This window comes from Chionomys nivalis, chromosome 5 (genome assembly GCF_950005125.1).
Source record: "Chionomys nivalis chromosome 5, mChiNiv1.1, whole genome shotgun sequence".
NCBI classification, from domain to species: domain Eukaryota; kingdom Metazoa; phylum Chordata; class Mammalia; order Rodentia; family Cricetidae; genus Chionomys; species Chionomys nivalis.
In genome coordinates this window covers 99,589,262-99,614,360 of record NC_080090.1, presented here as the reverse complement: position 1 = coordinate 99,614,360, position 25,099 = coordinate 99,589,262, and the positions used below count along the sequence as shown (strand labels likewise).

Genomic DNA, 25,099 nt, shown 5'->3' with positions numbered 1-25,099 from the left:
AGTAATTTTGCTGGATAGAGAATCTGTCAGATCACTACCGTTTTCTTCCAGTATTTTAACTATATTTGTTCCATTGCCCCGGGAGGCAGAGGCAGGCGGATCTCTGTGAGTTCGAGACCAGCCTGGTCTACAAGAGCTAGTTCCAGGACAGGCTCCAAAACCACAGAGAAACCCTGTCTCGAAAAACCAAAAAAAAAAAAAAAAAAAAATCTCCTACTATGTTTGTAACGGTCTGTCCTGTCTCTTATGAAGAGACAATCCATGCCCACTCCCTCCCCATCCACTGAGGCAGGCTGATCTTCAACTTCCAGCCTGAGCTCCTTCCTTTTCTGTCTCCCTTTTGAAAAGGCAGCTTCTGCCTCTCTCCACTTCTCCCTTCCCCCAATTCTGTCTCTCTGTCTGCCTATCTGCTTTTCTCCCCTTCTCTCTTCTGCCTTCATATCCCACTAAATAAATATCTAACCTCACTCTGCATGGTGTACCTATCCATGTCTCTGTCTCTCACCTGCCACGTGGTTTCCTGCCTGGGACCAGCCACCTTCAGAGACCTGCAGTGTGGTCTTGTGGTGTGCCCATCTGTATGTCTCTCCTTGTGGCCTGCTGCAGCCACTCAGGGCCTGCTGCACCTTCCCTGCCTGAGAATGGCTGCTCTCAGTAAAATGGATTATTAAAAATATGCTGCAGGATCCCCGGCAGCGGCAGGCAGCAGGCCCTGAGAGTAGCCAGTCCCAGGCAGGGACCACTGCAGGTCCTGGAGCAGTGGCTGGTCCAGGGCAGGGAGACATGTGGCAGCAGGCAGGAGACAGAGACATGGATAGGCACTCCATGCAGAGTGAGGTTGGCTATTTATTTAGTGGTTATGGAAGGCAGAAGAGAAGGGGAGATGAACAGAGAGGGGAAGAGACAGAGAGAGACAGAGAAAGAAAGAGACAGAGACAAAGACAGGAGAGAAAGGAAAGAAGGGAGAGACAGAAGCTGCCTCTCTGAGAGGGAGACAGAAAAAAGAGAAGGAACTCAGGCTGGAAGCTGAAGATCAGCCTGTCTCAACAGATGGGGTTGGGAGTGGGTGTGGCTTGTCTCTTAAAGAGACAGAACAATCATTACACTTGAGACCTGCTGTTTGATGCCTGCTGCCACAGGGCCCACTGCTGTGGCTCGGGGTCCTGCAGCATTTTTAATGAATCCACTACAATGTTGAGGATCCTCTGTACCTGTTGAGACAGTTATCTCTCACTTCTTTCAAGATTCTTTTTGTTTGACAACAGTTTTTAATTACTCAGATGTTTCTTCAAATTTGGAAGCTATTGGCTATTAACTTCTTCCAATAATATTTTCATCCCCTTCCTTCTCCCCACTTTTTAGAGGTATTCCTCAGGTTTGATTTTTCTACTAAGTCTTCATAGATTCCATTTTCTAGGGAATCCTTAAAATTTAGATAGTGGTATTCACATACCAGCACAGGAGTACCATGTGATGTCAAAAGTAACCCAAAATGGAAAAAGCAGTTGAAAAACAGAAAACATTTGAGGGAAGTTGACACTATGAAATAGATTTACCCAAGTGAATAAAACATATTTTATATTGGGAAGAGCAATCTGTAAAGATAAATACTACCAATCATTGGGTTAAAAACAAAAGGTGAAAAAGAGAAAAACCACAGTGCATAAGATTCATAGTTTTCCAGTTTTGAGCCCAAGGGCAAGCTCTAATTGCTTATGAAATAAGCAACATGCTTGAGATATCAGAAGACAGTTAAGAAGACAGAACTTTAGATAACTGAAGTTGAGTTCTGACGGGAGAAATCAGTGGAAAAACTAAGGTCCCAAAAAACACAGACATACAAGCCACCCCAATTCATGCTGAAAGATGAAAAAAAAAAAGAAATACATATTTATAGAAAGACCCACGAGTACCCCACCACCAACAAACAGCTGGAAACTTTAAAAAATGAGTACAGCACAGGAAAAATGGCTCGGTAATAAAGGCACCACCCAAGTTAGATCCTTGGGACCCAAATATTGGGAAGAGAGAACTAATACTATGTTGTGCTCAGAACACCACCAGTATGCTGTGACATACTTGTACCCACATACATATACACAAAAAGGTATTCACAATTCTTCTTCCTTGTGATCCTATATGCTAAAACCACAAAAGCAAGCTTCTGTTTAAAGAAATTATCTTTTGTACTATACTACTACCAATAGTTGATAACAATCACTCTGTCTATGATGGGGATATGGGAACTAAACCAAAGACTTTATATGTGATAGACAAGTACATTATCACTGAACTATATATTCTTAAGCCTTTCTATACTTTTACTTTTGAAATAGGTAGGGTCTCATTAAGGCTTGCCTTGAACTATTTCAGTATCCTTGTAGGTCCCTGAAGCTATTATCTAACTTAGTTTCTCAAAAAGCTGAGTGTACCACTTTGAAATTCTTATCTGTGCCCACAGGCTGACTAGGAAAACTTAATTCAGTGATCCTGGTGGATATATACTAACTTTTTAGTTTCTTAATGCATATCAGCCAGTGTTTAGCAAATACTATTTTCATAGTGAAAGGAATAGATATTAAGTTTTATCCTAGATAAATGATACTTCAAATATGCATATTTAGTTTAAAAAACACCTAGGGTGGGGCTGGAGAGATGGCTCAGAGGTTAAGAGCATTGCCTGCTCTTCCAAAGGTCCTGAGTTCAATTCCCAGCAACCACATGGTGGCTCACAACCATCTGTAATGGGGTCTCTACAGCCCTCTTCTGGCCTGAAGGCATACACACAGACAGAATATTGTATGCATAATAAATAAATAAATATTTAAAAAAATGCCTAGGGCTCACTTTCTTCCGATGGAGAAAAAGACAAGGTTACCCCCATCACTGCTATTCAGTACTGTCCTAGTGATCCCTTGCCACGCAATAATGAACAAAAGAATAAAGAGTAAACAGAAAAAAATAAGTGTCTATATGATGTAATAATTTACCAGTGCATACTAAGAATAATGAAATAAATAGACTAGGCGTTTATAAAGATGCAAGATTATGACAAAATTAATTGGGTACTCTGGGGTTTATACAAAAAAATAAGGTAGTTTTATGTTTATTTATTTATTTTAGTTTTGGGGACAGAGTTTCTCTCTGTAGCCCTGGTTTTCTTGGAGCTATCTCTGAAGACCAGGGTAGCCTTGAACTCACAGAGACCCACCTGTGCCTGCCTCCCAAGTGCTAGGATTAGAGGTGTGTGCCACCAAGGCCCGGCTTGTAAGCATTATTTTTCACTTAAAAATATAATGGTAATTTTTAATCATAGTAAAAACTAAATTAGATCTATGTAAGACAGCTTCTTAACTACAACAGATATTTCATAAATACCATTCCTTATTCTATTTTCTTTAAAGAATGGAATCTTTTTAATATATTAGTTATCCTCAAAGCCTTAGGATGACTTTACATTGATAATTAGTAGAGATGGGGAGATAATTCAGTAGATAAAAATGTTTACTGTGCAAGCACGAAGACCTGAATTTAAACTCTTAGCACCCACATAAAGTTAGACATAGCAGTTTCTGCCTGTAACCCCAGGCATTAGAGCATGGAGACAGGTAGATCCTGAAAGCTTACTGGTAAGCCAACCTAGCCTAAACAGAAAGATTCCAGTTCAGTGAGAAATCCTATCTTAAAACAAGGCAGAGAATGAGAGAGAAAGACATCACATATCTCCTGTTCTGTCCTGCACACCCACACATTAGCATGCAACACAAACACAAACACAAACACACACACACACACACACACCAATTAATAGTGGGACAATAATAAGAACTGAACTCTTAAGTCTCTGCCTTGGAAATATTCTGGAATCAGATAGCTCTTTCTGAATATTAAAATATAAAGCTCAGTGGTAGAAATAACAGTTCTGTGTAAAAAAGAAAAATGAGCACAGGGAATTAGGAGAACCAAGTCATTGGTTTTATTAAGAAGTAGCTCAGGATTTAACTCTGTGGATTCAAGTAGTGGCTTTGAAAAATAGAGTGCTGCCCTGGAAATTTTCCAAAGCCTCTTTCTTCTTTCTTTCTTTCTTTCTTTCTTTCTTTCTTTCTTTCTTTCTTTCTTTCTTTCTTTCTTTCCTTCCTTCCTTCCTTATCTTTTTCTTTTCTTTTTGGGTTTTTAGAGACAGGGTTTCTCTGTAGCTTTGGATCCTGTCCTGGAACTAGCTCTTGTAGACCAGGCTGGCCTCAAACTTACAGAGATCTACCTGCCTCTGTCTCCCAAGTGCTGGGATTAAAGGTATATGCCACCAACACCTAGTTTCCAAAGCCTCTTTTAAGATTTAAAATTCTATGACCATTCTATTTAAACAGCCTTATAATGGAATTTGGAATTTATTTATGTATTTCTGTGTTTGCCCACATGAGTTTGTGTACTATGTATGTAAGAAACCATAGAGGCCAGAAAAGGGTATCAGATCCCCTAGAACTAGAGGTACAGGGGATTATGGAGCTGTCCTATGGGTACTGGAAACCAAATCCACGCCCTCTGCTGTTGTAGGAGGCTGCTAGTTTGTTCCCAACTGCTCAGCAGCAAAATAATCACACAGAAACCATATTAATTGGAATACTGTTTGACCAATAGCTAAAGTGAATCTCTGGCTAACTCATCTTAATTTAACCCATCTCCATTAATCCATGTATTACTACAAGGCTGTGGTTTACAAGGGTAAAATTCCAGCTTCTGTCTTTGGTGGGGTTACATGTGTTCTCACTGACTCCGCCTTCTTTCTGCCAGTATTCAGTTTAGTTTTCCCTGCCTAACTCTGTTCTGCCCTGCTCTGCTATAGGCTCAATATAAATAAATCAATAATAAAGTTTCTTTATTAACCAAAGGTATTCACAGCATACAGAGAGGAATCCTACATTACCTTCCCTTTCTGCTTAAATAAAAAGGAAAGTCTTAACATAGTAAAATTACATATAATAAAGCAGGTATCAAGTAAGAATTATGTTTATAATATTTATATCTATCTTTTATCATAGCTAAGGAAAACTATAACTACATATTCTTCAACTCCATTAAAGACTCCAGAATGATATAATATTACCTAAGTAAACAGGAAATTCATTATGACAACTTCCAACACTCTAGAATTGACAGAGACATCTTGCTGCCAGGACAGTCACCCAAAGTTCTTCTGCATCATTAGGGCATCCGTCTTCAGCCTACAGGCCCACAGTATCCAAAAGACTTTCCCATGAAGCAGGAAATTTCAAAGACAATTGTGCCTATATTGGCAGATTGTCAGTCATTTTCTTCTGTGTCCTGCAGAATATCTGGCAGTCTTTTGCATGAAGCAAGAACCCTGAAGTAACGTCTCACCTTTAAGCAAGTTCAGCAATTATTTCTCTGTGGGCCCTGTATGTTCAGTTTATACAGCAGAACATAAAGCAGCCCAGGCAAGAGCAGTTTCTTGCCCAAATGGCTAGTAAACAAATGCCCATCTTCCTCTTGATATAACTGGTGCTGCTAGGAGCAGATGTGTCTCACTGTCATGAAAACTCCTAAGTTCTTAAAACATTTTAAATGTCATATTCTGAAGGTCTCTGAAAGGTTTGAAGACTATCTGACTGAAATATATTTCTATATATCTAGAAAACCTAACTAACATGATTGACTAATATAGATGATTATCTATTAACCTATATTTCTTAATTACACATTACATATTTAAATGAGTTGCAGAAACACAATGCCTTAATCAAGAGCAGAAATACATATATAACAAAACTGACCTTAAATTTCTATCAATAAACCAAGATCCACATCAATGCATATTATTCATCTCTATAGAATATCCCCCTTTAGCCGGGCGGTGGTGGTGCACGCCTTTAATCCCAGCACTCGGGAGGCAGAGGCAGGCGGATCTCTGTGAGTTCGAGGCCAGCCTGGTCTACAAGAGCTAGTTCCGGGACAGGAACCAAAAAGCCACGTAGAAACCCTGTCTCAAAAATCAAAAAAAAAAAAAAAAAAAGAATATCCCCCTTTAAATGTAAACAAACATTTATAAACAATATTTGGGAACATGGACATAGTTCTCGCCAAACTGCTTCCTGCTTTTTGTTGGGCGAAGTAATTTTTTGGGGTGTTTACAGTGACCTTACAAGGGGTCTTGGTCCATCAAACCACATTAGTCTGGAAAGATTCCATAGGTACTCATCCTTTGTGGAAATAAAAGAACCTGTTTTCCAAAGCAACATGTCCTCAGACGCGAATTTGGAAGTCAAGAAACCTTTAGACCATATATGTTGGTTTACCTTAGCAGCCCATAAGCTAATGAAATGTCTCTCTACTTAGCTCATTTACAATCAAAAAATTCAAAGAAAACACAATAATATACATAATCCTGATTCTCATCGTATATTCCATTTTTACGTGGCTTATTTTTCTTTATTACTATTACTTTTTCTACAAGTTTGCTCTGTATCTTTAAAGACATTATTTTTAAAAAAACATTTATTTCTTTTTATAACTCTCTGTACTCTTTTACTTCTCACTCACAAGTCTACGTACATTTATCCAACATTGTGACCCATTTAGAAGTATTTCCCATCTGGATTTGTCTTTATTGCATATCTGAAATTATTTTCTGACCAGAAGTGCTTCTTAAAATGCTAAGTGTCTTTAATAAGACTAAGGCTGCTTTTCCTTTTGGTGCTGTCCAGTCCAATATGGCAGGGCAAAGGTCTGTTTAGCATGAGCAGTGAGTGCTCACAGCCCCAGTTTTCAGGCACATAGCAGGTCTATGTTGCCATTAAGCAAGTTGGAGCAGTCTGCTCACAAACACCATTTAAATGCTCCATAGCCATACCTCTCAAAAGAGTCAGCGTTTATGTTGACAGCAGCCTCTCTTTTTTTGAGTACTGACATGTTTTATTTTTTCCCCCTTTTTTATTGCTTTCACACACACCCCCTTTGCTCAGGAGATCCTGTCTTTTTCTACTTTCTATTTCTCATGTAGATTAGATCTATGTGAGTCTCTCTTAGTGTCCTCATTGTTATCTAAGTTCCCTGGGATTGTGGTTTGTAGGCTGATTTTCTTTTCTTTATGTTTAAAAACCACCTATGAGTGACTACATGTGATAATTGTCTTTCTGTAGGAAGGAGCCACGGTGTTAAGCCGTGCTTAACTCTGCATGTATGTGTGTGTTGTAAACTCTCTCAGATTTTAAGTGGGTTTTAGTTGGTCACATTGGTGCACCAATTTGTTGTAGGAGGCCACTAGTTTGTTCCCAGATGCTCAGCCACAAAATAATCACACAGAAACTGTATCATTTGCAATACTGTTGGGCCAATAGCTTAAGCATATTCCTGGCTAACTCATATATTAATTTAACCCATCTCCATTAATCCGTGTATCGCCCCAAGGCTGTGGCTTACAGGGTAAATTTTAGCGTCTGTCTCTGGAGGGGCTACATGTCTTCTCACTGACTCCACCTTATTTCTGCCAGCATTCAGTTTACTTTTCCCCGCCTAGCTCTCTTCTGCCCTGATCTGCTGTATGCTCAAAGCAGTTTCTTTATTAACCAATGGTATTCATAGCATACAGAGGGAAATCGCACATCACTCTACAAGAGACATAAGCTATCAGAGTCATCTCTCCAGCAACCATAAATAAAATAGTAAAACACTGATTCAGAGAACTCTGTCTCCAAACTACAAATTTTCTAAATAGTAAAAGTATTTCTTTCAAAATACATTTCTCTTGACCAGAAATGATAGCATACACCTGTATCTCAATACTGGGAGGCTGAGGACTTGAGTATGAGGCCAGCATGGGCTACATAACCAACGCTTCATGTTGAACAGAGAAAGAAAAAACATCAAACAAACAAACAAAAAAAAAACCAAAGACCCAGAACTCCATTACATTAATCAAAAAAACAGCATATTTTTGTTAAGTCTTTCATAGTCTAGTCACATAAAATTACAAAGAATGCAGCTAGGCCCATAATAGGTTTATTTCTTTACTGCAGTTTATAATACTTAATTGTCAAAGTAAGCATCTCTATGAGTCACCAGATCTTATCCTCTATTTCTCTGACCTGATGTTTCTAACCAGAAGAACCAGGACTGGGAGAAATAAAAAGTAGGTAAGAACCTAAGGAGGTTAAGACTGAGGATTTACACAGTTCTGAAATGGAATATCTCATGTCTAAGAAGGGTCTTCATAAAATATTCTTACTTTGAAAATTTTCCACTAACAAACTAAGACTTTTGTTAGAATATCCATGAATGTCACAAAACAACCCCAATTACATCTTAGTAAACTTACATACACCTAAAGCAGTAGTTCTCAACCTTTCCAATGTTGCAACCTTTAATACAGTTCCACATGCTGTAGTGAAACCCAACTATAATATTATTTTCGTTGCTACAACATAACAGTAACTTTGCCATTGTTATGAATCTTAATGTAAATACTTTTGGAGGTTTGTTAAAGGAGCTGTGACCCACAGGTTGACAACTGCTGATCTCAAAGGTTTTTCTCTTTAGATCAAGAGGCCTGAGACACAATAAAACTAGTACTACACTTTACACATTGACTTATAACTATAAATATCTAAAAGGAATAGACTCAGATACATTTAAACAACAAGAAAAGCAAAATAGGAAAAGGAATTGAGTCTAATTTTTCAATTAAAAATGTTAAACTCATTAAATCAGAAAGGGCTTTATATAAGGAACACAGAGAAAAACTACAAGGAAATAAAAGGCAACTGCTTGAACTTACTGGGTTATCTGTGGAATCATCAGCCAACTGTAAACCAAAATAGTCTCGCTCAGTCAAATCAAGATGCTTGAAGACTGTATCCAACAGAACTTGCCCCTGATCATGTTTCTGGAAGAAAAATAATACAAAACCATCTTTATAGTGTGTTTATGCTTTTTTTTTTTTCTCCCTTTTCCTTTCCGAGACAAGGCTCACTAAGTAGCCCTGGCTGGCCTTGAACTCACAAAGATTCACATGCCTCTGCCTCCCAAGAACTAGGATTAAAGGTGTGCACTGTATGTTTTTAACCTTGCATAACTTTTTGTCCTTTTTTACTACAATGGCCATTGTTTTTACACTAATGACTTCGTTGAGAATAAAGTTTGACATGTGAATAGTTTTTAAAGAAAACCGGTTATAGAGAAAATAATAAATATGAAGATAAGAAACTTCTGATTGAAAATGTCTCCTGAAGGCTATTATCATGGTATTTTTGTTATTATACAGCTACTACAATAACTTATGTATGTGTATATATGTACATATGTGTACATGCATACAAATCTATGCTATCTCTCTATGCCTTTTATTTTTACACTATATGAGTAGAAAGGTGACTACAGTTTAAAATACAGCTTTGTATAGAAGTCATAAAAGCAGCAGATGGAAAAACTTTGAAGGAAATTTGAGAAAGGACTTTGATTTGACAGAACAAAACATTACAATTACATACAGAATTTTAGAAAATATCTAACTTAACCTTAGCAAATCAGTAATGTAGACATTATTATCCCCATGTTACACAGCTACTAAATACAGTACAGAAGAAATAATTGAATAATTTATACTGAGTAATGAGCAAAAAATAATAGATAAAACAGAAATTAACAAGTTTATCAATAATAATAGAAATTAAAATGAGAAGTCACAATGACATGCCATGAGTAGATAACAAAAAATAAAATTCAATGAGTAAGATAAAAATACTTATTTACCTATAGAACTACGAGATGATACAATTTGTAGGGAAAAATTAGAAAACTGTGTGTGCATGCAGAAGTATTCAACTGTGTGTACATGTGGAAGCACCCATCTGAGTGTGTATGTGGAAGCATCCATGTATGCATATAGAAATAACAATCTGTGTGGGTACGGAAGTGCCCATCTGTGTGTGTGTTTGTGTGTAAGCATCCATATGTGTGTGTGCATGTGGATGGACCCATTTGGTTGTATGCATGCGGAATCACCCATCTGTATGTGTGTGCATGCACATGTGGGAGCATCCTTCTGTGTGAGAGCATACAGAAGTAACCATCTGGGTATGTGTGTATGGAATCACATATCTGGGTGTGTGCATATGGAAAATCAGAGGCTAATGTCAGCTATCTCCTCTATTGTGCTCAGTATCTTTTTAATAATTTTACAATATTTTTACACTTATCTATGTGTGTCTACACAAGTGCACATGTACATGCAGAAGCACACATGTAGGGGTAAGAATTGAAATTTCAGGAGTTAGTTCTCTCCTTTCACCATGTGAGTTGCAGTGAATAAACGCAGGTGGTCAAGACTGTCAACCTGTACCTGCTGAGCCATCTCGCTTGCCCCTCTCTAATTTTTGAGTCAGAATCCATCACTGAACCCAGAGTTCATTATTTAGGATAGCCCTGGATGGCCAGAATCCTAGATCCCTAGGATCCTCCTGTCTCCATACCCCAGTATGGAGTTACAGACAGGTGAGGTTATGCTAGCTTTTAATATGAGTACCAAGGATCTAATTTCAGGCTCTTGCATACTTTCCATACTTGCACACTTTACTTCCAAGAGCCATCTCCCCAGAATAAATTTCTAAGTATTAAGCAAAAACAGTAACTGTATCAACTATTTCAGGTATACCGGAACAGCTAAACAAAATCTAATATTGAAAGAAATAGCTTAAACACATCAATGTGTTCACTAGAAAACATAGCATGGTATATTTTACTATTATTTCTTCTCATTGGCTATAGTAGTTAGAAAGATTCTAAATAAAGTTAGAAGCAATCTCAGAGCAGAAAGGACTTTTTTTTTCATAACAAAGTATAAAGGTAGAACAGATTCCAGAGCTAAACAAATCAGCCAATGAGAGGCAATCAAGAACTGAGTTCCCTCCCTTTTGCCTCACCTGCATTCCAGGGCTGGCTATATTTGTGGGATTTTAACAACTTTATCAGCAACTCCAAGATCCATACCCATACATGATAGCATTCAAGATAACAAACATATTTCTAAAGTTACTGCACAAAAAGACTATACATCATGTCTTACTGGTCAAAACTGCATCAATATTGACAACCAATGGAAGAAAGTATGTGCTTCAAATGGCACTACTCAATATTGGTGCCCATTTGGTTACTTGTATTAAAACAAGATTAAATACTGCTGCAATCTCCACTCCCCTCTTCCCATTCTGATTAGCTGGTCTAGGGAAAAGACTAAGCATTACTTTTTAAAGCTACTACGGAGAATCTAACACACTCTTCTGAACAAGATGAAGTAGTCTCATTTCTTTGCTATACCTCCAGCTGAAATGTAAATAATGAACTAATGAAATCATAAAATTTTTAAATTTTGAAACAAAAGCTACCATAAGGCTTTGTGCAATGAAATGGAGATGCTAAGACTAAAAACACAAAGGGACTGGAAAGATGGCTTAGTGCACTTGTTGCTTTCGCAGGGGACCCGAGTTCAGTTTCTAACACTCACAGGGTAGGTAGCTCATACCCATCCATAAATCTAGTTCCAGGGCATCTGAAACCCTCTTCTGCTTTCTATGGGCACCAGGTGCATACATGCTACACAGACAAACATGCATCAAAACAAATACATATAAAACAAAAGGTAAATAATAAATCTAAAAATATAAAGAATAAAGACAACAAGTTCAACTAGGAGATGACTGTACTAATAGTCATACATGACCTAAACTAGAGCACGTAAGATGACAAAGTGAAATGACCTATTCCAAAACAACACATTTGCAAAAAGGTTGTTGGGGAATATTATTTTAAGGTGTGTTACCTTTGTTTATGCTATGGAACAAATGTTTAATGATGTAAAAATGTGTTGCTTTTGTTTATTCTGCATTTATTTAACTCTGTGAAGCTATGACTCTTTGCCTTTAAACCATCTAAAACACCTGATGGTTTAATTGCTTAATGGTATTAATGGCTAATAGCGAGGCAGGAACAAGGACAGGCAGGATTGGCAGGCAGAGAATATAAATAGAGGGAGAAATGAGGAAAGGAGGGAACAAGATAGAAGGAGAGGAAGACATCAGGAGCCAGCACCCAGCTACACAACAAGGCACTGAAAAAGTAGTAAAGAAAGGTATATAGAAACAAGGAAAGATAAAGGCCCAGAGGCAGTAAAGAGGGGATAATTTAAGAAAAGCTGGCAAGAAACAAGCCAAGCTTAGGCTGGACATTTGTAACTAAGAATAAGCCTCCATGTGTGATTTATCTGGGAATCGAGCGCTGGTTCCCCCAAAAGAACAAAGACCAAAGAGTAAAAAGCCAAAAGAGTAAAAACAATACAATACAAAAAAATAACTTGTTGCAGGAGCTCCTTCAGCTCCTTCAGCCAATGGCCGCTGAGATACCAGACCTTTGGGGCGTGGCCTCTCTCTCTTTAAAAAAGCGGCCACTTCCCTCTGCTTGTTCTCTGGCTTCCGGCAACTAGGCTCCCTTCCTGATTGTGCAGAGGGCTGTTGTCTGGGATGGTGATCTCTAAGTTTTTCCCCCTTAAATAAATAACCATTCTATTAATCATAATTCCAAACTGGTGTGGGATTGTTTGTAACTTACGCCTTCAATAACTATAGATGAGAAAAAAAAAAGACACGTCAAGACTGTTGTTTCTATATGTATCTGTGTGTAGATATATATATATAATATATATATATATGAGTACTGTAATAATTTCCAAAACCTTAGTAACTATATACATGTATGGCACTGTGATTTAATTAAAAATTCACCTGAAGTTCAAAAAAATTATAGTGTTTGTGTCTTGATTAGCCAACGGATTCCTGGTCCTTCCATTTGCTGATTTAAAAGAAACAACATAAACACTGCAGTCCATAAGAGAAGTCAGTTTCAAAAACAATGAGCTTTGAAAGAATAGAAGGAAGACCTAACAAATACAACTTAGAGGCTAGTAAGACGAGTCGGCAGTTAAGAACACTCACAGGCTGCTCTTGCAAAGGACCTGTATTCAGTCCCCCACACCCACACGATGGCTAACAACCACCTCCTAACTCCAGTTCTAGGGGATTTGATGCTCTATTCTGGCCTTCATGGACACTAATGTAAATGTTGCACATAAATACATATAGACCAAACACTCAAACACATTAAATAAAAATAATCTTTGAAAGAGAACCCTGGACTGGGGTGCGGTTTCCACTGGATCTCTTTGTCCCTCTTAGTAATGTGACCATATTGAAAAAAAAAATGAGGGTTCTTTATTTAAAAATAAATAAATAAATAAATAAATAAATAAATAAATAGAATCAATCTGCTCATTCTTTGTTTCATTAACTTTTTGTTGTCAACACAATAAAACAGATCGGGTAAGATTAACCAAAAAGACCTTTATTTTGACTTATGGTTCTGAAAGTATTAAGTAAAGGGACCACATATGATGACAGCATTCTTGCAGGTAGTGTGTAGAGGTCATGTAGGTATCACAAGAGACAGAAAATATGTAATTTTTATGGTTCAGATATGAAACACCATCCTGAGGTGCATATGTTGAAGAGGTGGTCCTTGCCTGGGGGTACTATTTGGGGAGTGATGTGGGATTCCCTTCTGTAAGCTGTAAATATGTTTATTACCATTGGTTAATAAAGAAGCAGCTTTGGCCTATGGCAGGGCAGAATAAAGCTAGGAGGGAAAACTAAATGCAGGGGGAATAAAAGCAGAATTCAGGAGACGCCATGTAGCTGCTAAAGGAGAAAGATGCCAGAACCTTACCAGCAGGCCACAGACTCGTGGTGATACATAGATTAATAGAAATGGACTAATTTAAGATGTAAGGGCTAGCAAGGAATACACCTAAGCTACTGGCTAAACAGTGTTGTAATTAATATAGTTTCTTTTGATTATTCAGATCTGGGTGACCAGAAAACAAACAAGCAGTCTCCACTTACAGGGAAGGTTCTGGAAACTTTAGGAGGTGAAAGAAATAAGGTCACTAGGAGCTGAATCTTGCCCTAAATCCTTCCTGACTTTCTGCTTCGCGATTTCCATGAAGAAAACAACTTTGTTCTAATAGAGATTCCATTATGATATTCTGCCTAACCACAGCCAAGAGATGATGGAACCAAAATAAGTCCTTTTTCTATTTTGGGGGCTTTTAATAGCTGTGAAAAACTAACACAGAAAACTGGAAGCAGAAAAGTGCAGTAGATGTGGAAATTACTAACCATAGAGTTCTAAAGCAAGTGGGATTCATTTAAGGGAGAAATGTGGGAAAATTTGGTGATAAGAGCTGAAGAAGTCAAACCAAGGAGTACTTAAAGGTGTGAGAAGGCTAACAGGAATACAGACAGAATATCAGCTTCATGAGGTTTCAGGTGAAAATAAAGTTCTATAAGTAAAAGAACTAAAGGTCATTCATGTTACAGGGTGATAAAGAACATGCATTTTGTCTGTGCACTGAGATTTTCAGAAAACTAGAATTTAAAGACAATGCATTAATTAATCTGAGGGAGGAAATTCAGCACTCAGGCTATGGTAAAGTCATTGCTAGCTGTTTAGTTATTTGTTTTTTGTTTGGTTTGGTTTTTCAAGACATAGTTTCTCTGTAGTTTCGGGGTCTGTTCTGGAACTAACTCTTGTAGACCAGGCTGGCCATGAACTCACAGAGATCTGCCTGCCTCTGCCTCCCGAGTACTGGGATTAAAGGCATGAGTCACTGTCAGGCTGTTGTAGTTTGAAGCAAGGAACAAAACAGTAAGATTAGAAAAATATGTGGTTTGGCCAGAAAATCATGTGGTCTGGCACTTAAACTTTCTGACAATAAGGTTGTGGTTGGGAAAAACAAACAAACAAAAAACACTGGAGTCATTAAAGAAAGCCAAAGTTTTGTACCAGGAAAATAAGAGATTCCTTGATGATCCTATAGATATCATACCACTCATACCAGGGCCGAGAATATAAAAGTATACACTCATTGGAGAAGATTTCCTATTAAGTCGAGAGCGCTACCTGACACCTTGACTGCACAAGACCACCTAGAGAAGCATTTTCCCTGAACCCAGTAGTGTCATGTACAAGAAGGCTACTTCAACCATGTCCAAAAGAGTCCAATTACTATTCAGGCTGGCAGCAAAACTTTGGCTACATCCATATAATATTTTTGCTGGCACACAGATAAGAGTTTCAAGGTCACAAAGGTTTTTTTGCCTGCATTTCAAAGGCCAGGCAATGTGCAGAAGTCATATTCCTTATAGGCTACCACTGAAAGGGTGATAAATAGAGCAGATGAAATTTCCCAGATGAGAATAAAAAGATAATACCTGAAGGAGAAACACACCATAAACTAACAATTCTCAGAAGGCTGCTTTAAAAAGCCAGTTAATTAATATTTGATTAGATGAGTCAGTGAATGAGAACAATTCTAAAGTTTATGTGTGGTTTTTAGTCCCTCTGCAAGTACTGTCAGCCCTTCAGTTTTTCTTATTTCACATAAGGATCAGTAAAAGAACAAGGCAGACAGGAGAACCAATGGAACTGAACAGAAGACCCAGATATCAATCCACACATCTTCGAACACCTGAATTTTGACGAAGAAGAAAAACATATAAAATGGAAGAAAGAAAGCATATTTAACAAATGGTGCTGGCACAGGTGGATATCAACATGTAGAAGAATGAAAACGGACCCATATCTATCACCATGCACAAACTCAAGTCCAAATGGATCAAAGACCGCAACATAAAGCCAGCCACACTGAACCTCATAGAAGAGAAATTGGGAAGTACACTTGAACGCATTGGCACAGGACCACTTCCTAAATATAACCCCAGCAGCACAGTCACAGAGAGAAACATTTAATAAATGGGACCTCCTGAAATTGAAAAGCTTCTGTAAAGCAAAGAACATGCTCAACAAAACAAACAACAACCTACAGAATGGGAAAAGATCTTCACCAACCCCACATCAGACAGAGGACTGATCTTCAAAATATACAAAGAACTCAAGATATTGGTCATCAAAAGAAGAAATAATACAACAAAAAATGGAGTACAGACCTAAACAAAGAACTCTCAACAGAAGAATCTAAAATGGCTGAAAGACACTTAAGAAAATGTTCAACATCCTTAGCCATCAAAGAAATGCAAATCAAAACAGCTCTGAGATTCTATCTTATACCTGTAAGAATGGCCAAGATCAAAAGCACTGATGACAACTTATGCTGAAGAGGATATAGGGTAAAGGGAACACTTCTGCATTGCTGGTGGGAATGCAAGCTCGTACAACCCTTTTGGATATCAGTATGGCAATTTCTCAGAAAATTAGAAAACAACCTTCCTCAAGACCCAGCAATACCACTTTTGGGTATATACCCAAAAGATGCTCAACTGTGCCACAAGGAAATGTGCTCAACCATGTTCATAGCAGCATTGTTTGTCATAGCTGAACCTGAAAACAACCTAAATGCCCCTCAACCGAAGAATGGATACAGAAAATGTGGTACATTTACACAATGGAATACTATACAGCAGGAAAAAATAACAACACCTTGAAATTTGGAGGCAAATGGATAGGGCTAGACAACATCATTTTGAGTGAGGTAACTCAGAAAGACAATTATCATATGTACTCACTCATAAGTGGTTTTTAAACATAAACCAAAGAAAACCAGCCCACAAATCACAATCCCAGAGAACCTAGACAACAATTAGGACCCTAAAAGACACATACATGGATCTAATCTGCATGGGAAGTAGAAAAAGACAAGATCTCCTGAGTAATTGGGAGCAGGGGGACCTGGGGAGAGGGTTGAAGAAGAGGGGAAAGACAGGGAGAAGAGCAGAGAAAAATGTAGAGCTCAATAAAAATCCATTTAAAAATGGAAAAAACATGTAATCACCTAACCTAGATGTTCCCTGAGGTACCTATTTTAAAAGAGGCTCTCCTGAAGATCAACAGGATTTTTTTTTACACATGCTATTTGTCTTTCTGGGGCTGGGTTACCTCATTCAATATGATGTTTTCTAGATCCATCCATTGGGCCACAAATTTCAAGACGTCATTATATTGATGGGAAGTCTTTCCATTTTCTGGTGTTTTCTTCAATTTCTTTCTTCAAAGTTTTAAAGTTCTTGTCATATAGGTCTTTTATTTGTTTGGTTAGAGTTACTCCCAAAATATTTTATGTTATCTGTGGCTAATGTGAAAGGTGATGTTTCTCTGATTTCTTTCTCAGCCCGTTTATCAGATGTATAAAGGAGGGCTACTAATATTTTTTTTGCTACTAATCTTTTTTAATTAATCTTGTATCTTGCCACAGTACTGAAGGTGTTTATGAGTTGTACGAGTTCCATGGCAGAATTTTTGCAGTCATTTATATATACTATCATATCATCAGAAAATAATGACTTTGACTTCTTCTTTTCCGATTTGTATCCCCTTGATCTCCTTTTGATGTCTTATTGCTCTAGCTACAACTTAAAGTACTATATTGAATAGATATGGAGAGAGTAGACAACCTTGTCTTGTTCCTGATTTCAGTGGGACCGCTAGAAGTTTCTCTCCATTTAGTTTAATGTTGACTGTTGGCTTGCTGTATATTGCCTTTATTATGTTTAGGTATGTTCCTTGTATCCCTGCTCTCTGCAAGACTTTTATCATGAAGGGATGTTATATTGTGTCAAAAGCTTTTTCAGCATCTAGTGAGATGATCATGTGGATTTTTCCCCAGTTTGTTTATATGGTGGATTACATTGACAGATTTTCATATGTTGAACCATCCCTGCATCTCGGGGATGAAACCTATTTAGTCATGGTGGATGATAGTTCTGATGTGTTCTTGGATTTGATTTCCAGCATTTTATTGAGTATTTTTGCATCAATGTTTCATGAGTGGGATTGGCCTCTTTTTTAGTAATGTCTTTCTGTAGTTTTGGGTATCAGGGTAATTGTAGCCTCATAAGAAGAGTTTGGCAATGTTCCTTCTGTTTCTATTGTATGAAACGTTTTGAGAAGTATTGGTATTAGTTCTTTGAAAATCTTGTAGAATTCTGCACTGAAACCATCTGGACCTGAGATTTTTTGTTTGTTTATTTTTTGTTGGGAAACTTTTGATGACTGTTTCCTTAATGGTTATAGGTCTATTTAATTTGCTTATCTGGTCTTGATTTAATTTTGGTAAGTGGCATTTATCCAAAAAACTGTCCATTTCTTTTAAGTTTTCCAATTCTGTGGAGTACAGGTTTTCAAAATATGACCTAACGATTATCTAGATATTTCCTCTATGTCTTATTGTTATGTGCCCCCAATTCAATTTTGATTTTGTTAATTTGAATATTCTCTCTCTGCCTTTCGGTTAGTTTAGATAAGAGTTTGTCTATTATGTTGATTTTCTCGAAGAACCAACTATTTGTCTCACTGACTCTTTGTATTGTTTTTTTTTTTGTTTCTATTGTTGATTTCAGCTTTCAATTTGATTAATTCATGTCATCTAGTCCTCTTGGGTGAGTTTGCTTCTTTTTGTTCTAGAATTTTCAGGTGTTCTCTCAACTCACTTTTGTGAGATTTTCCCAGCTTCTTTATGTAGGCATTTAGTGCTATGAACTTTCCCCTTAAAACTGCTTTCATTGTGTCCCATAAATTTGGGTATGTTGTGTGGTCACTTTCATTGAATTTTAGGAACTCTTTAATTTCTTCCTTTATTTCTTACTTGACTCATTGATGATTCAGGTGAGCATTGTTTAATTGCCAAGTGTTTGTGGGTTTTCTGAAATTAGTATTGCTGTTGAATTCTAATTTTAAGCCATGGTGATCTGGTAAGATACATGGGGTTATTCCAATTTTTTTTTTATCTGTTGATGTTTGCTTTGTTGCCTCATATGTGGTCAATTTTTGACAAGGTTCCATGAGGTGCTGAGAAGTAGGTATTTTTTTATGTTTGTATGGAATGTTCTATAGATATCTATTAAGTCCATTTGAGTAATAACATCTGTTAGTTCCCTTATTCTGCAGAATGTCTTGCACTTTCTTTCATGAAGCAGGACACAGAAGAAACTGACTGACACACTGCTAATATAGGCAGAACTGTCATTGAAATTTCCTGCTTTGTGGAAAACTCTGCTAGATACTATGGTCCTGTAGGCTGAAGATGAATGTTCCAACGGTACAGAAGAACTCTGGGTAACTGTCCAGGCAGTGAGATGTCTCTGTCAATTCTAGAGTTATGAAGTTGCTTACAATGCACTTCCTGTCTACTTAGGTAATACAATATAACCTTCCAGAGAGTTAAAGGTGTCCTTAGTTATGATAAAAGATAAAATAGATATAAATATTGTAACTATAATTCCTACTTGATACCTGTTTTGTTATATGTAATTTTTTTGTGTTAGAGTTAAAACCTTCCTTTTTATTTAAATAGAGAAGGGTAGGTGATGTGGGTGGGAGTTCCCTCTGCATGTTGTGAATACCATTGGTTAATAAAGAAACTGGCTTGGCCTGATAGGGTAGAGTAGAGCTGGTGGGGAAAAGTAAACTGAATGCTGGGAGAAAGAAGGGCAGAGTAAGGGAGAAGCCCTGTAGCCCTGCCAGAGACAGACACTGGAACTTTACCTGGTAAGTCACAGCCCCGTGGCAATACACAGATTAATAAAGATGGCTTAAATTAATATGTAAGAGTTAGCCAATAAGAAGCTAGAGCTAATGGGCCAAGCAGCGATTTAATTAACCATACAGTTTCTGCATGGTTATTTCAGGGCTGAGCAGCTGGGAACAAACAAGCTGCCTCCCCCTACAACATTCCTGGATATTTTGTGAAAAGCTTTTGTTAGATTTAATGTTTTCTTTGACCAATGAGTCTATTTCCTCTAATGTATCTTCAGCGCTTGAGATTCTCTCTTCTCACAAAGGTCCCTGGTTTGGGCCCAGTCCCACAGAGGTCTCTGACTTGGGTCTGCTCCCTCAGCAGTGGTTCCATTGTATCTGCTCCTATGGAACTTGCTGCCTTGGGACTGCTCCAGCAGAAGTCGCTGGCTCAGGCCTGTTCCCACAAATATCCCTGGCTTTTGGCCTGCTCCCATGAAGGAAATTTACTCGCATCGGGTCCCAGGGAGATCTCAGGCTCTGGCCTGCTCCCTCAGCAGTGGCTCCCTTGTGCCTGCTCCTGCGGAGGTCGCTGTCTCAGGCCTGCCCCAGTGGAGGTCACTGTCTGGGGCCTGCTCCAGTGCAAATCACCAGCTCAGGCCTGCTTCGGCAGAGTTGCTGGTTCAGGCCTGTTCCCACAGATGTCCCTGGTTTGGGCTCCCCATGGAAGTCCCTGGCTCAGGCCTGCTCCCATGGAGGTCTCTGGCTCACTTGTACCTCCAGAGCAATAGATTTTAAGAAAAAAGAGGTAATATAAATAACAAAAGTGGCCAACTCACCAACAATCAGCAATCTCAAACTGCATGTGTGGTGTGTTTGTGTGCATTTAAGTGCAGGTGATCATGGAGGAAAGAGTTACAGATGGCTTTAAGCCCCTTAACATGGATGTTCTCTGCAAGAACAGTATGTTCTTAATCTCTTGAACCATCTCCTCAGTCCCAAGTCAGCAATCTTAAATGTACACATATAGAAAAAATAGAAAAGAAAAATGCTGGAGAACTCACATTTCCCAATTTTGAAACGTTCTATTAATCTACAGATATCAAGATGATGTGATACTCTCATAACAACAGACATTCAAGTAGGAAAGAACATAGAGTGCAGAAATCAGCTATTGCATTTGCTGTTTTAAGAGCCAAGAGCATCCAGACAGGAATAAACTGTCTCTTCAATAGATGGTGCTAGGGTAAATGGATATCCACGTACAAAACAATAAAACCAGATCCCTGCGTGATATCATAAAAAAAAAAAAAGATATGATAAACTGGAATCCAAAGGTTAAAATTTTCTATTCAAAGATATCTCCAAAACCATGAAAAGATAACCCAAAAAACAAAGAATGGAGGGTAATATTTGTAAATCACATACCTAACCTAGTAACTAGTGGCTCATATCCAAAATATATATATTCTTACTAGTTAACAATAGAAAAGATGTTAAAATGAGCAAGCTATGTGAGTAGGCATTTTTCCAAACATATACAGAGCAGCAATAGACTCATTAAATAATTAAAAGTTAAAGGACAGGAAACAGTCAAAGAAAGCTACTGGAAATTTTGAAAAAAAATAGAATGGGGCTGGCTCAATGAATCAGCAAAGAAAGGCAGTTACTATCAAGCCTGATGGTCTAAATTCCATCACCAGGATCCACATGGTTAAAGTAGATATTAATATTCTGACCTCCAGATATGTGTGCTCCCACTACAAAACAACTAAATAAACGTAATTTTTTTTAAAAAAAAAAAAAAAAAAGGAAAAGTGGGGGGAAAGCGTGGGCTTTGCTGGAGTTCAATGTGTCAAATTTAGTAACACTTTTGAAAACTCTCCAGGAAGCTGGGCAGTGGTGGCACACACCTTTAATCACAGCACTTGGAAAACAGAGACAGGCTGATCTCTGTGAGTTCCAGGCCAGCCTGGACTACAGAGCGAGTTCCAGGACAGGCTCCAAAGCCACAGACAAACCCTTTCTCAAAACAAGTTCAGGAGCACTGTAACTGAGTAAGTACAAACACTGACAAAATGGCTACAGCGGAAACATGTTCTACAGAGAAGAGTCTACAGCTAATAGAAGTAAAAACAAGCTGGTTTTCATGAACCTTATGGATCTGAGCTACCTTATCCTGACAAAGCCTCAGAATGGACATCCTGCAGTTTTTTACTTCTCAAAAGAAAATGAAATAAACAAAAGAATTATTCAATAATAAAAATAAGTGACATTGGAACTAGAAAGTCGCTTAGTGATTAAGAACAGTTGTTACTCTTACAGAAGATCTGGGCTCAGTTCCTAGCATTCACATGGTGGCTAACAACCATCCCTAACTCTACTTATAGGGCATTCAATGAACACTTCTGAACTCCACAGGCAACACGCATAAGTTTGGAAAATATACATACATAACAAAATACCCATATACATGAAATAAAATTTAAAAATCTAAAAACAATTTTAGGTGACATATAAAATACATAATAGTATGGTGGTGGTACTGCTTAGTGACATAGTTCTTGCTTAGCATAAATGAAACATAGTTTGATACCTAGTACTATAAAAAGAAAAATTATAATGAATCCAAGATATAAGCTTATGTGGTTCTAAAATTAAGTTATTCAATGTAAAGTGTCTATCTACTTCCAGATCTCTATTTATATATGGGAATTTTTTTAAGTTGCAAAAAGAAGCAATCAAAAGTTATCAGCTGATGTTTATCATAAATAAAAAGGAAATGCTTGCACACTGAGAAAAAAATGTCATAATACTATTACTAACGCTTCATGTATAGCAGCTGTTGCCTTCTTTTATGAAAATTAAGTAAATTAATATGTTAAAATTTAGGGGATGGGAAAGATAGCTCTACAGTTAAGAGCCCTCTTCTAGCCTCAAAAGGCACCAGATATGCATATGGTACAGAAATATAAACGCAGATAAAAACACTCACATAAAATAAAATTTTGAATTATATGTAGACTTTAAAGGAATAATGAAAAACAAAGTAAGAAAACGGTACAAAGAACAATATTTAAAAGGAAAGTATAATACTATAACAAATTGCCAATGAGGAGGAAAAAAGAGTTACCAGGTAAGAACTCTGCATGGATATATTTGTGTGTATGTGTTTGTGTGTGAGAGAACAAATATTTTAAAAGTAATATATGTACATACAATGCATATAAATATACAAAACAAATTCCAGCATTGTTTCAACATTTGGAAGTGAGCTATATCAAGAGCAGCTGATCTTCCCCAATAAGGCACTTTTCATTTATAGGGGGATTAGCTAGAGAATATATGCTGGACGAATTACATTTACTAGAAAGAAAAGCTAATTTTAGAATACTGAGTCTTGGTCCTCTAATCAGTTTTTGTTTTCTGTGGGTGATACAAAAGAATTCTTTGCATTCAAGTAAATTCTTTGCATTGTTATTTTTAGAATGTTCTTATCTTCATTTAAAAAGCTGAAGCTATTGGGGTTGGCAGGAGGGAGGAGAGTGGCAAGAATAGAGTCCTTCCTTTACACTTGGCCACTGGGCTGCTACCCCCATACAAACACATCACTATTAAGCCACAGCCTTTCTTTTGTTATTCATCCCCAATATCTCAAATTAAAGAAGTCATACTTTTCAAAGTCCCACAGTCTTTACAAATTCAAACACACCAAAATTTCAGTCTTTAAAATATCCAATCTCTTTTAAAAAAGAAGTTCAAGTCTTTCATCTGTGGGTTCCTTTAATAATCAATACTAAATTACATACTTTCTTCAAGAATGAAGAACCAGGGCACTATCACAATCTGAACCAAGCAAAACCAAATGCCAACATTATAAATAGCTCAATGTCCAATAATCTGAGATTCACTCACAATCTTCTGAACGCCTGCAAAGATCTTCGGTCACTTCTCCAGTTCTGCCCTCTGCAGCACACAGTTTGTCTTCTAAGCTCCGGGGCTGGCTCCACTCCACTGCTACTGCTGTTGGTTGGGTCATGCCATGGTACTGGCAACTCCAAAACTCTGTGGTCTTCTGCTGCAACTGGGCTGCACTTTAAAGAATAGCCTTTCATAGACTCTCTTCATGGTGCTAAGCCTCAACTTCTTTGCATGACCCCTTCAGTCCTGGGCCTTCAACTGCCTTCATTAATGGCCCCTCCTGGCTTCTCACAAAGCCAAATCTCATCTGCTCTCCATGACCACTTCACACCTTCAAAACCAGTACCACCTGGTTAACTCTTAAACATTGCCAGCATGAACTACAACTTTGGCCACCTCTGGAACATAGCTTCTCTGTGCTCTCAGGAAACACTTGGCAGAAGATTTCACCTCAGTTAAGTCAGTTTCTTCCCAATCACTGCTAATTTCTTAGCTCCAGCCAGCCAGCATCAATTGTCCCATAATACAGAGGTTTCACTTCTGTAGTTCTGGTATCTTGTTAATCACAGCCGATTCTTCAGCCCCAGCTAACCAGAACCACAGGATCTTAAATCAAAATAGCAAATGGCCCTGACAGAGTCTTTAAACTTCCCTCTGAAATTTCACAAGCCAGGCCTCTGTCCTCTACACTGCCCTCCAAGTTCCCACAGAACATGCCACAGAGCTCTTAACACTGAGTGGCTCTTCTAGTCGCGTCCCTCCACAGTCCTCCCGAAAACATGGTCAGATCTGTCACAGCAATACCCCCTCTGTGCAAGTACCAACTTGTCTTAGTTAGGGTTTCTATTGCTGCAACAAAACACCATAACCAAAAGGCAAGTTGGAGAGGAAAGGGTTTGTTTGTTTGCACTGCTGTTCATCATTGAAAGAAATCAGGACAGGAACTCAAGGCAGGATTCCAGAGTCAGGAGCTGATGGAAGGGAGTTGCTTACTGGCTTGCTTAGCCTGCTTTCTTACAAACCCAGAACCACCAGCCCAGGGACAGCAACACTTACAATGAACTGGACCCTTCCCCACTCATCACTAATTGAGAAAATGCCTTACAGCTGGATCTCATGAAGGCATTTCCTCAACTGAGGCTCCTTCCTCTCTGATGACTCTACCCTGTGTCAAGATGACACAAAAAACCAGCCAGTTCATCCTACCCTGGGATACAACTGCTGCAGGTAATATAAAAATAGGGTAAGTTGATAGCCACTCCTTACATCTCCTAGGAGCTCCACCCAAGTGGGGCTATGACAGTCACTGCCACAACTTCTGAAATCTCATGAAAGTAAGCTGTTGTAATTTCAGTCTACAGCTTCCACAGAAATCATAGGAGCTGTCATTACTTTAAATGGTTTGGCCAAGCTGTTGACAGCTCCTGCTAATCAACATACACAATGACAATTCCAGGAGACTTCACATCTGTTACTACAGCTTTGAATGTCCCACAACCATCCCAGAGGACTTCTCTTTATCTGCTGCATAATCTAGTTGCCATCAATATAGAAAAGATTTGGCTGGGCCATGAAGTCACCACTTCAGATA

At 38.1% G+C, this 25,099-nt stretch overlaps 1 protein-coding gene across 5 annotated transcripts in view; it reads right to left on the bottom strand.

The window, feature by feature from the left end:
- The window catches only part of Ptpn4 (protein tyrosine phosphatase non-receptor type 4), a 182,482-nt gene that overhangs the window by 100,534 nt on the left and 56,849 nt on the right, over window positions 1–25,099 (bottom strand). For all 5 annotated transcript variants that reach the window (XM_057769289.1, XM_057769285.1, XM_057769287.1 and 2 more), the window contains exon 3: window positions 8,792–8,899. In XM_057769289.1, the coding sequence (XP_057625272.1) occupies window positions 8,792–8,899 (108 nt within the window). The remainder of the gene's footprint in view (window positions 1–8,791; window positions 8,900–25,099) is intronic.